General features: G+C 44.7%; 1 protein-coding gene across 3 annotated transcripts in view; it reads left to right on the top strand.

Moving 5' to 3' along the window:
• LOC106850350 (contactin-4) overlaps positions 1–16,101 on the top strand; it is a 271,490-nt gene that overhangs the window by 212,336 nt on the left and 43,053 nt on the right. For all 3 annotated transcript variants that reach the window (XM_088171240.1, XM_088171241.1, XM_088171239.1), the window contains exons 10-12: positions 6,355–6,491; positions 8,846–8,975; positions 13,450–13,600. In XM_088171240.1, the coding sequence (XP_088027366.1) occupies positions 6,355–6,491; positions 8,846–8,975; positions 13,450–13,600 (418 nt within the window). The remainder of the gene's footprint in view (positions 1–6,354; positions 6,492–8,845; positions 8,976–13,449; positions 13,601–16,101) is intronic.

Raw genomic sequence — 16,101 nt, 5'->3', positions numbered from 1 at the left:
CTTCATTCCTGGCAAAGGCACCTGGTGGGATTCTTGGGGCTGTCCATGCAGGGACAGCTGTTGCATTTGATCCAACTCAGAATATTCCCTGATCCTGATTTATCAATTTAGATTGCACAGCTTCTTCTTTTCCACCTTTTAGCTGCCTTCCTGGCCTGGCACTTGTTCCCTGTGCCAGCTGAGGCAGGTGAGGTCCCCAGCAGGACACAGGGGACCAGTGTCCTCCCAGTGTCCTCCCAGTGTTCTCCCAGTTCCTCCAGTTTCTCCCTGCAGTGAGGGCCCTCCACACCCTCAGCTGTGTGTTTTGGGATGCACTCCCATTGACCTGATTGTATTTTTAATCTGGCTGCTCATAAATTTTACATTTGCTAACCCTCCGCAGGGCTAAGATTTATATCCTGAGCAAACAGCAATGCCAACAATTTATTTTTTTTTTCCTGGCAGAAGTACAGTAAACAGATTACCTTAACCAGCTAATTTAAAAAGAAATTGCCTTTTTGTTCATAAAACCAGCATCAAGGAGATGCTTATTTATTATTGATGTTTAATTCATGGTAAGTTTAGATGCTGTTTCATCCCAATCTTCTTTTGTTGATATTGATGACCCCAAGGCTGTTTTTCCCTGGGTTTGAACTCCTTGAGCTCTGCTTCCCTGCATTGACTCTGATGAGTCAATGCAACAACTTGAGATCTCCCTTCCCAACAAAATATTTAGCCTGGATAGCAGAAAACATGAAGAAATAGCTGCTGGTTGAGGTGATCCAAATATAAATGTGTTCAGTGGGGCTGGGGGTGACAGCACTGGGGAGGGCTGAGGAGCTGCACCACCACTGAGAGCGTTTGTTTGCCAGGATTGGGACACAAAACATGGGATTTCCATGCTGGTTTTCCAGTCAGATCCACCCTGGGAAATACCCAAGCTCCAAACCAGCTCAGGCTGAGCCAGCACGGATGCAGGTGCTGACTCAGCATCACCTGTGTTGCTCCAGCATCTCCCGTCCTCTCCTGCCCTGGCAAGCCCAGGGAAGGAGGAGAACATTGCAGCTCAAATGTTTTCCAAAAGTGTCAGCACAGCAGCATCTGCATCAGCAGACAGACAGACTTCTCTGTCACTAATTACAGCTCTGTGCAGCATTTTCTGAGCTATTCAGCAGAACCCATTTAATTGGCTGGGCCCCTTTTCAGATTAAATCCTTTTCAAATCCACGTCCCACTAGGAATTTGTGAGGATCTTTAATTTTGCAGTGAAAAGAGTCTCCCTTTCATCAGCAGGCCTGAGTTTTATTTGGGCAAAAGCCACTTTCTGCCACTCTGTAAAACAGCCTCAGGTGTAAATCAGATTATGTTCCTCATTATGGCCAGAGGTCTAAAAAGGAAATTTGTACAAGTGAAAATCAGGCAGTTTTGTGTCTGCTCAGTTTAAGTTCCAAATCACAAATAATTTGCTGAAAAATCGAATAGAGTTTCTGGACTGATAAAAATACCAGAAAATTCCTGTAAATAGGGTAAGTGTATCAATGTATTGTTATGTATATTATTAGTAATTATCTTTCACATCACTCACTAGAAAACCCTGTTGTCACATTTTACACAGATAAAAGTTACCACAGGGAGGAATAACTCTGAGTTTTGAGTTATTTGCTGCCCAAGGGAAGTCTTGCACCCAGAACAGCTTCCTGCACAGAGCACAGACGTGTTTCTCATCAGCTTTTCCTTTTCAAGGAATTGCTGGAACCCTGCCTACAGAGAAATCCAATTTTTGGAGATTCAGAACAAGTCCCATATTATTATCATTGTTGCTTGGAGAAACATCTCTCCAGCAGGAGAAGCAGAAATACAAATAGAGTGAAACACAAATAGAAATGAAATGTGAAGGCTGCTCACAGAACACCCCACACCTCCCTTACACCCCTGAGCAGCTGCAGCTCAGTGTCAGCATGAAAAATAACTAAACCCATGAGGATGGGTCCCTGTGGATGTGCCTGGAACACCCACAGCCCACGAAAACTGGGGAGAAAATGCTGTAATGGTGCAGAACAGCTCATGGAACCCGAGGTAAATGAGAGGAAGGGACAAATGAGGAGTTTTCATCATCTGGGTTAACTCCTCCAGATTCTCCTGTGTTTTTTTTTCCTCTGGTGTTTAATGTCTGAGTGCCAAGCAGAACTCCCAGGCTGGGTCAGTCTTGCAGAGTTTCCAAAGACTCAGCCAAATGGAGATTCTTTAGGCACAGCATCCCAGCAGATTGGTTTGGTGCAGGATTTGCACACCTCTGAGTTGTTTGAATTGGCAGCAGAGGTCAGGAGGAAGGAAAGGAGGAAGAGAGAGGAAAAGTGGTAACTTGAGGTGTGGTTTCACATCCCTGTGATCTTTGGGAAGGAAACCAATCAGGATCTGAGGGGTTTGTGTCCATTCAGGGCAGGGTGATGTGTGTATTTATCTGCACAAGCCTCATACACTGGCTGCACTCTTTATTTCCAATTACTCATCTATTTTTCCCATCTGGTTGTTTTTTTTGGTTTGGTTTTTTTTTTTTTGCTTCTTACACTTGGCTTTCTGGTCTTTAGACTGCTCTGATCCTGGGCTCAGTCTCAATCTCCTTAGAATAGAGATGGTAATGGACAAGTCACTCAGCCTTTCATCTGCCATTAATGATGAATTACACAGCCTGCACCAGGTCATCAGCTGCTAGAAATTGGCTTAGGAACACTGAAATCAATACACACCAGCCGAGAATTGGATTCTGGATATGTATTAGCACCTCATTTGCTTGAGTCTTTTTGGTTGTTTTGAACTCACAGATGATTGCAGAGTCCTACAGGTTTATTTCTCATATTTCTCCCTTTACTTCTGGGGGTTTGTTACTCATTTCTGAGGTGATGCATCATCACCTGCCACGTCATTTCACTTTCAAATATTTCTTAGAACATTATTTCCAGTTCCTATTTTTGCCTTTTAATTTATTACAGCAAAGGACAGACTGCCCCTGCACTTTTTTGTCTTAGAGAAGTAAGAATATATTTGGGCATATTTTCCTGTTCACCTGGTTTTAACTGTCCCACTTTGTGTTGGTGAAGACTGAAAGGTGATCAAAGGTAAACAGATTTTTTTCTCAGTATTTCCATCAGTTTTTTTCTGTCCCCCTGAGTCCAAACTCCAGACAGCTCTCATCTCCTAGGAGGGGGAGATTTTTCTTTAAAGCAATCCTTATATAAGAGTTGTGCTTATATCTCTAAGCTTTTTCTTTCACTTTATAGATTTAGCATATGAATTTTCCTTGCAACTCAGATGAATTCTTAATCAGCTTGCAGATTTTTCCTCCAGGATATTTCCAAGGCCAGTACTATCTTAAATACTCCAAGCAGGGCCAAAATATTCCCTGTAAAATAATTTCTCTTTGTTCAGCGCCGCCCAAAGGACTTTTTTCTACACCAGTCACAAATTAAATCTTGTCATTATCTCCGAGAACATTGCTATACCAGAAAATGTTGTAGAGACGAGCTGCTCTCATCCCCTTATTTGAATTATTTTAATTATCATGCCTGAAATCTCGTGTCGTGTTACCTTGCTCTGATCCCCGGTGGGCTCCTGTCAAATTCCATTAGGTTGTGGCCACTCTCCTTTGGTGGCTCACACATCTTTGCAGCGTGAGCCAAGCCCTGAGTATTCCCCCAAGATGAAGCCAAGAGCTCCTCTCTGCACTGAACTGTTGAGAGGAGAGCTTGACCTAATTAGAAAAAGCTCCCAAAGAACAGCAGAGAACAAACTCCTGCCAAACAAACCACTCAGAGCTTCTCACTGAGGTGATTTATTTTCTTTTTTTTTTTTTTTTTTGACCTGTGCTGCTCGTTCTGGTGTTGTCTGCACCATAAATGGCTTTGGAATTGAAAATTTTAAGCGTTAAAATTAAAATTGGTGGGGGTTAGGGGGTTAGCACTGCACGTTTCAGTCTCAGCTCTCAGGGCAGGAGTTGGGATGAGCAGCCCACAAACTACCCCAAAAAATGCCTTTTGGAGAGAATTTCCCTTATTTTGGGGAAAATTGTTATTTCCCTTATTTGAGGATGAAATGAGGATGAATTCTGAATTTTCTGTCCTCTTCTGCACAGGAATTATCTTTGTTTTTCCCTAGCACACATGTAGGTTACAGAGCACAGCTTACCATTCATGGCTTTGCTTGATTTGCAGATTAATTCCAGTTGTTTTGTCTGGGTGGTTTTTTTTGTTTTTTTTTTTAGCTTTGTTTTCATGTGGGAAATCTGTAAAACAGCGCAGCAAAAATAAAAAAGGCAAATGGATGTGTGTGGGTTTTATAGAGCTCCTTTCATGGGATCGTAAAATTCCCTTCAAAATGATGAGCTAGATGCTGTTGGAATAGTAAATATGTAAATTCATGAGTAATTTGCAAATGTCCTTGAGCCACTGAACCCACTGCAATTGCTTGGCTCGATGGAATTGTTCAAGTTCTTACTCCAGACGACAGAACTGACTTTCATCTTCCTGCATTTAAAGGCTTTTCCTTTCCTATCTCTTCAGATGCAGACAATAAACAAGCTTAAAATATTACAGGGGCAGGAGGGGCAGCCAGAGAAATCAACACCACTCACTTCTCCTTTTACTTCTGCATTGCCACGATGCTCAGTTCACCTTTTGTTGTTTTTTTGGTTTTTTTTTTTAAGTCCCATGGAGCTGTGGAAAACTCTCTCCCCTTCTTCTCTGCTTTGTAGGAACGTTCAGGGTGCCAGGGGTGGGGTCAAACACGAGCTGAGCTCTCTGAATTTGCATTTCCAGCATCCCATCATCACAGACAGACCCCTGTTTTGGGTATAATCATACCAATCTGCCGTTCTGATGGGGTATTTTAAAATTTATCCTTTTAAACCCATCTCTAACCCCCTGTCCCTCTCCAAATAAGATGTATAAAGTTGTTCCCTGGCTTTGAGGAATCTTAATTTTTTTTTCTTTTATCTGATTACACGGGGAAAAGTATTAATCAGGTTCTTGGAGACCTCTGCTGGTAATACCATCCTGCTAAGGCAGATGCTCTTATGTCAAAACAATTTAAAAAAATCAGAACTCTGTTGTTTAATGGGACTTTCTGAGAAATATTATAGATAAAATATATTAATATACTATTAATAATGAGGTCTTAAATAGATAGTGTTGTATATTGTAGATATATCTGGACAAAAGGTGACTCTTAAGAAAGTCTGAGGGTTTGTGGGTCTTCAAAACCACGTGGCAATTTTAGGAGAATCTGGTGGGATCTGGCTAAATGTAAACTCTTATTAAAAAAAAAAATAAGCCAACAACCTGATAAAATTATGTGAAACACAGTTAAAAATACAATCTCACAAGTGGCTGAAAAGTGCCAGTTCTAGTTTTCACCAAATTCTACCAAAATGTGTCTCCAGTATCTGCCTGTGGCCTTCCTAGGTTAATTCATTGTCATTAATACAATTATTGGGTCCAAAGATTTTTCTTTCCTGTGGCAAGACATGGAGATCTGGCCATAACTGAGACAAGACTGAGAGCCTGGACCTGAAGCAGCACCTATAGCCATGCAGAGTTACTGGAATATCCTCAATTTCAGTGCAGAACTAGTTCTCATTTACAAGTTTTAAAAACAGAAGCTGAATTTTAGAGCTTTGAAGCCCAAGTTGTAGAGACCCTGAGGAGGAAAATGTCTCTGTTTGAAGGACCAGGTGTGTAACAACTGCTTTGTTTTTGTAGGGTGAGCAGGGTTTCTGAAAGTACTCTTTTTCTTTGAGGATTTTTACTAAAATAAAATAAAATAAAAGCATTCTGATCTTGCCTGTGCCAGCTCCAGAAAGCAGCACTGGGTTCAAGGAAGAACAGCAATCTTCAGCAGTGCTTATGATGCCTTTTTGGGGCTGCCTAAAAACAGAGGGCAAGACAGAATTAAGGGAATAAAAAGCTGTTTTGTTTATTGAAGGACCTTCAGGTACACTTAGGGCAGACAAAGCCCCCCAGGGCTGCACCCAGAATGGATCGTGGGTTTCACACTTTGATAAGTTTGATATTGGGGGTTAATCTTCCAATTACAGCTCCAGGTAATGAAGTCATTTACCCCAAGTTTGCTGCCCCCAACTCACTTTTGTTTCCATCCCTGGGGGCCTGAGGCAGTGAGGTGTCCTTGATTCCCAGCCTGGAGAGGAATTGTTGTGTCTGCCCAAAACGGGAGAGCAGCAGCCAGCGCTGGACATGGAGTTTGGAGTTACACACTAAAGAATTACAGGATTACACATAGATGGAAGAGATAAAAGCTGAAACCCTATAAGGTTCTCAAATCCAGGCTCCCAATTCCAAGGCTTCCCTCGTGCTTGCCTTGCAGCCCAGCCCAGCTGGACGCAGCGGATCAGCGACGTGCGCGCGGCCATGGAGGAGCGCGTGTCCTGGGAGTGCCGCGCCAGCGGCCGCCCCAAGCCCTCCTACCGCTGGCTCAAGGATGGGGAGCCCCTGCTGCCACAGGTAGGCACTGCTGGGACCCCCCTGGGGGTGGCATCTGGGGCCTGATCTCTGCCTGCCTCTGTTGTTTTTGGGATGGGGAGGGTGGAGGTGCTCCGCGGTTTGGGTTGGAAGGGACCTTCAGGGTCGTCTCGTGTGACAGTGCCGGGTGGTTTTTTGTCTGGAGTCTCTGCTGCCTTCACTCAGAGCCAGGATTAGCAAGCACACGATGGAAATGGGTTTCTCATGTTTGGGCTTGGTTGTTTGTTAAATCTTAGCAAAAGTACAGAGAGTTCAGCAGCACCTCTGGCCACCAGCTAGAAGCGAGCAGAATGGAGATGAACCTAGCCAGTTACAAGGTCTCCTAAAGCTAAACAGAGAATAGAGAATTAACACCTCTATTATTTATACTTTTAACCCAAAAACTAACTTCCCATGACCCTCAGTGTGACACTGATTATCCAACCAGAAACTACTGCCTGAAATCATGAAGAAAGAAGATGAAAACCAAAAGGGACACCACCCAAAATCCTCCATCTTGTCCCATACCTATCACTATATTATAAAACTCTCAAATTTAAAACTCTTCACCATGTGAAATCACACACTTCTATTTCACTACACACCTGTGATTTTAACTCCATCACTCAAATTTGGAGCCTTCTCCAAGGGCTCAGGTCAAAATCAGTGTTCTGCAGGGGGTCAGTGCCAGACAGCACAGAAAACTCAAAAAAGGTTTGTGGGATCCAACAGTCTTGTTCCAACCTGTGCTACCCTCCACTGTCCCAGGCTGCTCCAAGCCTTGTCCAACCTGGCCTTGGGCACTTCCAGGGATCCACAGCTTCTCTGGGCACCCCACCCTCACAGAAAATCCCCCATTCCTGCCTGTGTGTGGTGGCACCTCCCTACAGCTCCAGGAGCTGCTCCCAGGGACACACCACAGCTCTGCATTCAGAGCTCCTCCCCAAAATAAAGGATCCATGATGCTGGAAAGAAGAGGAAGGAATGGCTGAATGGGGTTTTGGAATCTGTCACCAGAGAACGATCACTCCAAAATAATTATTTTAATTTATGATGCTTTAGATGGACTTCAAATGATAATGAAACCTTGGGGTTCCTGCTGGTGTTTGATGGTGTTCCCACTCCTGCTGAGCTGTGTCCTTGTGCAGGAGCTGTGGAATTACACCTCTCCCACCAGCACACCTGTCCTGGAGGGTCATCACCCAGCCCATGATCCCACCTTGTCACCACAAGCTCAGCCTAGTCACCAGAGCTTTGCTCTCACAGGAGCCAGCACTTTCCCTCCTTCACTTACTGTGAAAGAACATGGCAGCCCCGATTTGATCAAACCCTGATAAAAACTGCAGAAACATTAAATTTCTGCCCTAAGGCCAAGTGGAAAACCAATAGCTCTTTATTTTAGAATTATTATTTTTTTTAATGTCAAACTCCTGGGGAGGGAGGGAACACTTTGCTGTATTTATTAGAATTGATAACTTGAGCTCCATATCCTCAGGCTGACAAATGACAGGCTGGTCTTTCACTCCACACACTAATTCTGGTTGCTTCACGCTGGTCACTGGCAGATGGTCTTGTTCTTAAATCACGTTAGTGGCTGATATGAAGTAAAGCATCATTAAATTATTAGCATTTGCATTGTTTTCAGCAAACTGCGGAAGATGATAAGTGTTTCTGTCTGTGCTGGCTGAGATGGCAACCAGTCTTACCAGCCTGCATTGCCATATAGCCTCAAAATGGCCCCAAGCTGTGCCAGGGCAGGGTCAGCTTGGACATCAGGAGGAATTTCTCCTTGGAAAGGGTGAATTTCTCCATCACAACTGACCAGGGAGGTGTGGAGTCCCCACCCCTGGAGGTGTCCAAGAAATACCTGTATGTGCTGTAGTTCAGTTGCTATGGTGGTGTTTGGGCAAAGGTTGGACACTAATCCTGGAGGTCTTTTCCAGCCTTAATGACTCTGTGATTCCATGGAAATGCCATTGTTTTAAATGGTTCTGGGGATGGCATTGGCTGTGGAACAGAAGTGCATTTCTTGCTTCAAGCTTATCTCCTTGAAAGGGATATTAATCTAAATGCTCTGAGTATTAAATCAATGAGGGGTCAAGGGAAAGTCCTCTAATTTAAATTGCATTTACCAACTCCTATATTGGTTTTACCATTTAGTCTCTAGCCTGACATAAATTTGGCTGGCAGACAGATAAATTGGAGCATGCAAATCCTTCCCGTGTTACCGCCGCTCCGTTTTGTCCACCTTGCTGTAAAACACAGCACGACAGCCTCGGGGTTTTTGTGTGTGTGTGTGTGTGTTCTGAGGAGCCATTTCCTTGCTCATTTTGGAGTTTGTTGTGCTGTTCCCCCAGGGCAGGGTGCAGCTGGAGCAGGGCTCTCTCACCATCCCCAACGTGAGCCTGTCGGATGCGGGCATGTACCAGTGCGTGGCGGAGAACAGGCACGGCGTCATCTTTGCCAGTGCAGAGCTCAGTGTCATCGGTGAGTTCACCTCCCTGAAACCCTGCAGACCTCCCAAAACTGCCACAGAGCCAGCAGTTCTGCACCATTTCATCAGTGGGTTGTCTGGAGTCTCTTCTGCCTTCACTCAGAGCCAGGATTAGCAAGCACACGATGGAAATGGGTTTCTCGTGTTTGGGCTTGGTTGTTTATTAAATCTTAGCAAAAGTACAGAGAGTTCAGCAGCACTTTTAGCACCTGCTAGAAGTGAGCAAAATGGAGGAAAATCCAGTTGCTAAGGTCTCTTAAAGCTGAGCAGTCCAATGTAGAATTAACACCTCTATTATTTATACTTTTAACCCAAGAACTAACTTCCCATGACCCTCAGTGTGACACTAATTATCCAACCAGAAACTACTGCCTGAAACCATGAAGGAGAAGGAAAATGAAAACCAAAAGAGACACCACCCAAAATCCTCCATCTTGTCCCATATCTATTACTATACTACAAAACCCTCAAATTTAAAACCCTTCACCATGTGAAATCACACGCTTCTATTTCACTGCACACCCGTGATTTTAACTCCATCACTCAAATTTGGAGCCTTCTCCAAGGTGTCAGTCAAAAGCAGTGTTCTGCAGGGGGTCAGTGCCAGACAGCACAGAAAACTCAAAAAAAAACAGGTTTGTGGGTTCCAACACAAAACCTCAGCAAACTCTGCCCAGCTGCAGCACCTGAAGCAGAAGGGGATCTTTGAGGATTTGTTTTTAAGGAAAGCAAGAAATAGAAACTTGAGGCAGTGGAGAGCAGAGAACAGATGGTTTTTACTTCATCCCACATTCCTCCAGGAGCTGGCAGGTGCATTCACCCTCCTGCTGGTTAAAGCTATTTATGGAGAAACCTGAGCAGTGCCATTCAGAGCATCCAGGACCAGAAATGCCCAGTCCTGGCTGCAGAGGTGACTCTGCTCATGGTGACATTCTCTCTGAAGAGACCTTTCAATAATCTATCAGCACCCAGAATGCTCCAGAGAAAAGCAAATTCTACCCCACAGTGCTGTGCACTGCTGCTCTGCTCCTCCCAGATAAAACCAGGAGAAGCTCATGTGAATCCAAGTGGGGAAATTGCTGAGGGGAGGGAGCAGAGATGACAGAGCCAGGATCTTCTCAGAGGTGCCAGTGCCAGGACAGGAGGTGATGACCACCAACTGAAACCCTGGAAATGCCTCTTAAAGTGAGAAAAAACTTGATTTTTAAATTTTTTTTAAATTCTATTATTTATATTTGAAACATTTTTATATTTTGAGGTTGGTTGGACACTAGAACAAATTATCCAGAGATATTGTGGCATCCCTGTCCTTGGAGATGCTCAACTGGGCACAACCTCCTGTAGCTGCTCCTGGTTGAGCAGGGCTGGGGTGGGAGCATCCCAGAGGATCCTGCCAGGCTGGAATTCAATCCCAAACCATGTTCTTGTATGAGCAGCAGCCCTGGGCAGCATAGGGATGTCGTTTCAAAGGGTTAAACACAATTCCTGATTACGAAATAACAGTTTAGTAGCTCTCAAAGCAAACGTTCAGCAGCAGCGTTCCCTGATTTATCCTGATGAGAAAAGCATGAGGTTTTTTTTTTCCAGCTATGGGATTTTCAATTATTGGTCATTTTTTATCATCAGTGATAGATGCCTGCATAGGAAAAAAAAATTCATTTGAAGGATTGTCTGTGTTGCTGTTGGAGAAAGGTAATGCTCAATAAATTAGACTTCACAATGCTGAGATTTATTGGACATGAAAGAAATCGAAATAAACCCAGTGGTGCTTTTCTTGTCTATTTAAAACCTGGTAAAAATGGACCTTTGGGAAGAAGGGAGATGTTTCCAGAGGAGAGAGGTTTAATCCTTGTCCATGGGGCCTCTCAGGGTGTCCCTGTGCCCAGCAACTCCTCGTTCCTATACAAAAAAATCAGATTTTGGAGAGTCTGGTCTGAGAAACCTGTCAGGGAATATTTCTTTGGCCAACTTTTCACTTGGGTTCTGAAGCTCTGTTTCTGTCTGTCACAGGAAAAGCACCCAAATGGTGTCCTGCAGATAAATTCCTGTGCATCTGTGATTTAACTTGGCACATTTTGAAAGGAAAGCAGCAGGTTTGCCTTTTCGCTAGAGTTTCAAAGCAAAGCAACATTCTGAGCCCTCCCTGGGAAATTTGAGCTTTTAACCAGATCTGAGTGTTGAAATGGTTGTTTTAAAAGGTCCTGAAGTTAAGCACTTGCTACTAGTGGTGTTTAATCATTTCAAGTGAGACTTACAGCAAAATTAAGTGAAAGAGGGAAATGGAAAATTACAGACTGAGATTTTTCTCAGAGTGATTCTTCTCAATTATTGTTGCCAATTATCTTGCCCAGAATCTTTAAATAAAGGCAGAATCCAGTGGTACTGGACATTGTAAAATAAGTATTTCGAGATGCAGTCTTGTCTTAGAGAATTTTCAGGCTAAATGTTTAATAAATGAATTGAAAAAATAAAATGTGGGCCTAGAGCAAAGAAAAAAAGTCATTAAAATCCCCACCTGACAAACAAAAGGTGTGAATAAATTAAATTCATTATTCCTGAAGTGGCACAGGGAAGTTGTGGCAGTGCTGAGAAATGAGCCCAGAGTTTCTAAATGTCAAATGACGACGTTCTGAACGTCACAGAATAAAACCCACGGTGAGCAACTCCTGTGTCTCACACAGGAGCAAGAAAATACAGCAAATGAGTCACAAAAAACCAATCTAAACTCTTTATTACAGAGATGGGAGTAACAGGATTATTCAAAAACATCTCTTTTGCTTATAAATTTGGGACAGTCATCCGAGAAATTCGTTTCAGAAGTGTCAATATATTAATAATGATATAAATAATAATGCATTTTTGATTCTGATTGGGCGGGAAGTGTCCTCAGGATGTGTCCTTTAATTCTGGAGTGTTTTACAAAGCCAGTGCTGGTTTCAGGGCTGTTTTATAGTCTTTAATATCCTACCTGTGCTTCTAAGTGCCAAAATTAAGTCATTGCCTGTGTTTAGATGTGGAAAACAAAAGAGCTCAGAGGTCCCTGAACTCTGATTCAGGAACTTGGAGCACTACTGGATCATAAAGCCCATCCCATTTCCAGTGTGGGATCATGCTTTATTCACCCCTTTGGCAGCAGGAATGATATCCAAAGGAATTGAGGTAGGTGAGGTCCCCTGAGAAAAAGGAATGTGCTGGGTTTTGTCTCCCACCTGCTGCAGGTGAGCTTTGGGTCCTGTCGTGGGGCATCGAGGTGATGGAGAGCACGGAGACCTCAGCTCTGATCTCAGCTCTGCTCTCAGCTCTGATATCAGCTCTGATCTCACAGGGGCAGCAATGAGGGAGCCAAGGACAGCGCTGAGAGCAGGAGGGATGCAGGGATATGGAGCAGGAGGGATGGAACAGGAGGGATGCAGGGATGTGGAGCAGGAGGGATGGAGCACAGGGATGCAGGGATATGGAGCAGGAGGGATGGAGCACAGGGATGCAGGGATGTGGAGCAGGAGGGATGCAGGGATATGGAGCAGGAGGGATGGAGCACAGGGATGCAGGGATATGGAGCAGGGGGATGCAGGGATATGGAGCAGGGAGGATGGGGAGAGCAGACTTTGCTGCCACTGCTCTGACAGAAAGCCAAGCTCCCATCAGCAAGAGCTGTTCCTAAACCCCTTCAGCTGCCTCACCTTTTGCTCTGAACTTTCTACATTAAAAAAATTGAATTGTCCTGTTTGATATCAATGAAACTCCTGCTTGTCTTGGGGGATTTCAGTGCCAGGGCTGCCTCAGAGCCCAGCAAAGGGACCATTAAAGAGCCTTTGAGGCAGGAATCAGAAGCCAAGGCATCCCTGGGCTGCAGAGAGGCTGCAGGGCTTTGGGAGTCACCTCAGTGGATATCTGAGTGTTTGTCACAAAACATAGGAGTGTGCCCTGGGGGCAGGAAAAGAAGATTTTTTGTGCCCTGGAGCCAACAAGCCTTGCCTTGTGTTGCTTGGTTCAGGACCTGGTTGTCTCCCACCTTTATAGAATTTAAATAAATAACCCAGTTTATGCAGTAATTATGAATAGGAAGCATAAAAGTGTCAACCTTTCTGGAAGTATTAATATTTCTGATTGATTATATGGGTTCTGTGTTTGTGAGAAATTCCCTGACTGACAAAAGGGTGATCCTGAGACACAGAAAAAGGAAATACTTTATCCTCCTCATGCATGAGGGGTTCCTAGGGGTGCTTTCCCAGTAAGATGTGCATGGTGGGGTTACTGGTTTCTCATGTTTTTAGCTGAACACACATTTTTAAACAAATCAAGTCTCATTTGCAGTGAAAGAAGCACTCAGGACATCCACGTAGTTCATAAAGTCCAATCATTTAGGAATTGTGAGAAACACCCTGGAATTTCGTAATGTTCAAATGAGTCTGACTCTGTTTTTTCCTGAGGGAATTCTGATCTGGTTTGTGTTGATTTTGCTTTCAGCCATCGGTCCAGACTTCTCCAAAACTCTGCTGAAGAAGTTAACTCTTGTCAAAGTGGGTGGTGAAGTCATCATCGAGTGCAAGCCCAAAGCCTCCCCCAGACCTACTTATTCTTGGAAGAAAGGAAAAGACATCCTAAGAGAAAATGAGAGGTAATGTCTTAAAGTAACCATTTCTTTCATTAACTAACCCTGGGACTTCCAGCAATCAAAGCTAAATTTGTCATTAATAGCTTTTCAAAATTGACTTGCAAATACATGAGGAAACAGCCTGTGCTCAATCCCAAGGAGCTGGGGGTGAGGTTCCTATTCCCATGGTGCCCATCCCATCTCTGTCTGCTCTTAAAGCATCCCTGCCAAGAAGCTGACAAAGATGCACTCCAAAAAAAAAAAAAAAAAACCAAATATTTTGCCTCCGCAGTGCTCCAAATAACTGTTGCTTTAAAAATAAAAAATAGATTCCCAGGAGATAAAAGCCTCCACTGCAAATTGCACAGCTCAGGTACATTACTCAGTGTCCTGCAAACAGGAATTATTTGGGGGTAATAATTTGACAGTTCTAATGCCTGACTTGAAGGTGGCTTTCTCAGACTGGCCATTTTTTTTCCTTTTTTTTTTCAATTTGTAAACCAGCTTTTCAAATCCTCCTCTATGGTGTTATTTGTTGATTTGTTGTTGGCTTTGTAGAGGTTTGGTTGTGTCACCTGCACAGCACCTGAGAGCAGGGCATGGAAAAGTGTCCTTGAAACTCCTCCAAAACATGGTGTGGCACTGGGATTGCTGGGGAGAATCCTGTCCTATCAGTAAAGGTCAAAAAGCAGGAAATTGTTATGTTTAAAAGCTTTAATCTGTTAGAGCTGTTCTTTTATCTCGGAAAATCCAATCCTGCTCCACCCAGCCTGTAATGTCCATCACAGAGACTGTGGTGGTGAGTCTGAGTATGCAGAAAGCCCCAGTTCATTCAGAGGCAGATGATTAAAATGTTGAACACCTTGTTCCTGGCTCCTTTAGCTCCTCTCCCTGATCCTTACAAAGCTGTTTTGTGTGGGCCGTTTGCTTCACCCCTTGGGATGAAAGGAGCTGGTGATCGATGGCACAAAGATTCCTTTAGCAGGCAGGGCACAGAGCTGCTGGGGTCACAGTGGTCACAGATCAGGATATATTGATTTTTAAACTGAAATGACCTGCTCTGCTGCTGAGGGTGGTGCCAGGGTGGAGGTGTTTGGTGCTGGAATTGTGGGGTGTCACCCTGTGCTCGTTGTCACAGTCCCTGCTGGATGTGCTGCTTGCTCTGAGGCTGCTCCCCTTGGCACAGCACAATTCCTGCTCCTCATTCTAATCTGGGAGTGGGACTGCCCAGCAGAGTTGGGGCAGGGCTGGCAGCAGGGTGGTGGCACACCCTGGGCTCAGGGGCAAAGCCAGCCCTGTGGGCTCTCATGGCAGTGCCAGCTCCTCCTGCTGAGCCACAGCCAGAGCCTCCCACCTGGGCACCCAGCCCTGGATGGCAAAGCACACCTGAAATGTGCCTGAGCTGGTGTGAAATCTCGAGCTCCTCCAGCCCAGGGGTCTTCCAGCCAGCAGGGGTTACCTGGATCATCCAGCAGGGATTTCCTGGATCATCCAGCAGGGATTACCTGGCAGCCTTGGCACAGGGACTGCTCTGCTCTGACACGCACTGGGCTGTGTCTCCCGTGGAGATCAGGGTGTTGAATCCTCACCAGTGCCTCTGTTCACCAGCCCAGCCCTGCAGAGTGGCCCTGGAGGTGTGAAATGCACAGTTAGGGAATGGCATTGCCTGCTGTGGTCGTGGCATTGCTCACAGCTCCATCTGCCTGCACGGGCAGGAGGGGCCAAGTGCCTGAGCTCTGCTAATTCTGCTGGACTTCTGCTTTCTGTGCTTGCTGAAATGTCACCTCCTCCCTGCTGTCCCAGGGGACAGCAGCAGTGCCCGGAGTCCAGCTCCAGTATCTCCCTATACCCACAATTGTACATGGACTTCAAACAAGAACTTTCTTGGCTGTTGGGAAAAAAAAAAAATCTGTTGAAATCTGGGAAGAAAGACGCCAGGAAAAGCTGTTGCTGCAATCTCTTCATCTAGGACAGGACACAGAACTTTTAGACAGGCCTGGGAGAAGAAACTTCAGTGCAATCTCTGCTTAAAGTGACATTAAAGGGTCCTGTGAGTACCAGAGAGGCACCTGAACATCTGGATCCTTCTCCAGCTGCAGGTTGATCACCTGCAGGTTAATCAATAGAGCTGATCCTTCCAGTTCCAGGTGGAGTTAAGAGCAGCGTTCCTGTGGCACTGCTTGCTTTGAATGCTGGTGCTCAGCCTGGTGGCTGCCATGGCAATCACTTCACAGTTTCTCCTGGGGCTTCTGTGCCTTTCCAGCTGCTGTGTGATGTTCAGTTCCTTGCTGGAGACACTGTGCTTGGTTTTTGCTGCTGAGACTCTGGCTCTGGAGGTTCCTGCTGTCCAGGAGGCAAAACAAAGTGTTCAGTGTTTGCCCAGAGAGCAGAGACTACCACAGTGAAGGAAAAAAAAAAAAAAAGAAAAGAAAAGAAAAGAAAAGAAAAGAAAAAGCTTTATCAGTTTAGGTTTCATATTCTTCTCTGGAGGCTGAGGTAGTGTGTGCTGTACCTCTAATGAATCA

The sequence above is a fragment of the Sturnus vulgaris genome, chromosome 11 (genome assembly GCF_052056855.1).
Source record: "Sturnus vulgaris isolate bStuVul1 chromosome 11, bStuVul1.hap1, whole genome shotgun sequence".
In the NCBI taxonomy this organism is placed as follows: domain Eukaryota; kingdom Metazoa; phylum Chordata; class Aves; order Passeriformes; family Sturnidae; genus Sturnus; species Sturnus vulgaris.
This window is presented reverse-complemented; position numbering and strand designations above follow the sequence as displayed.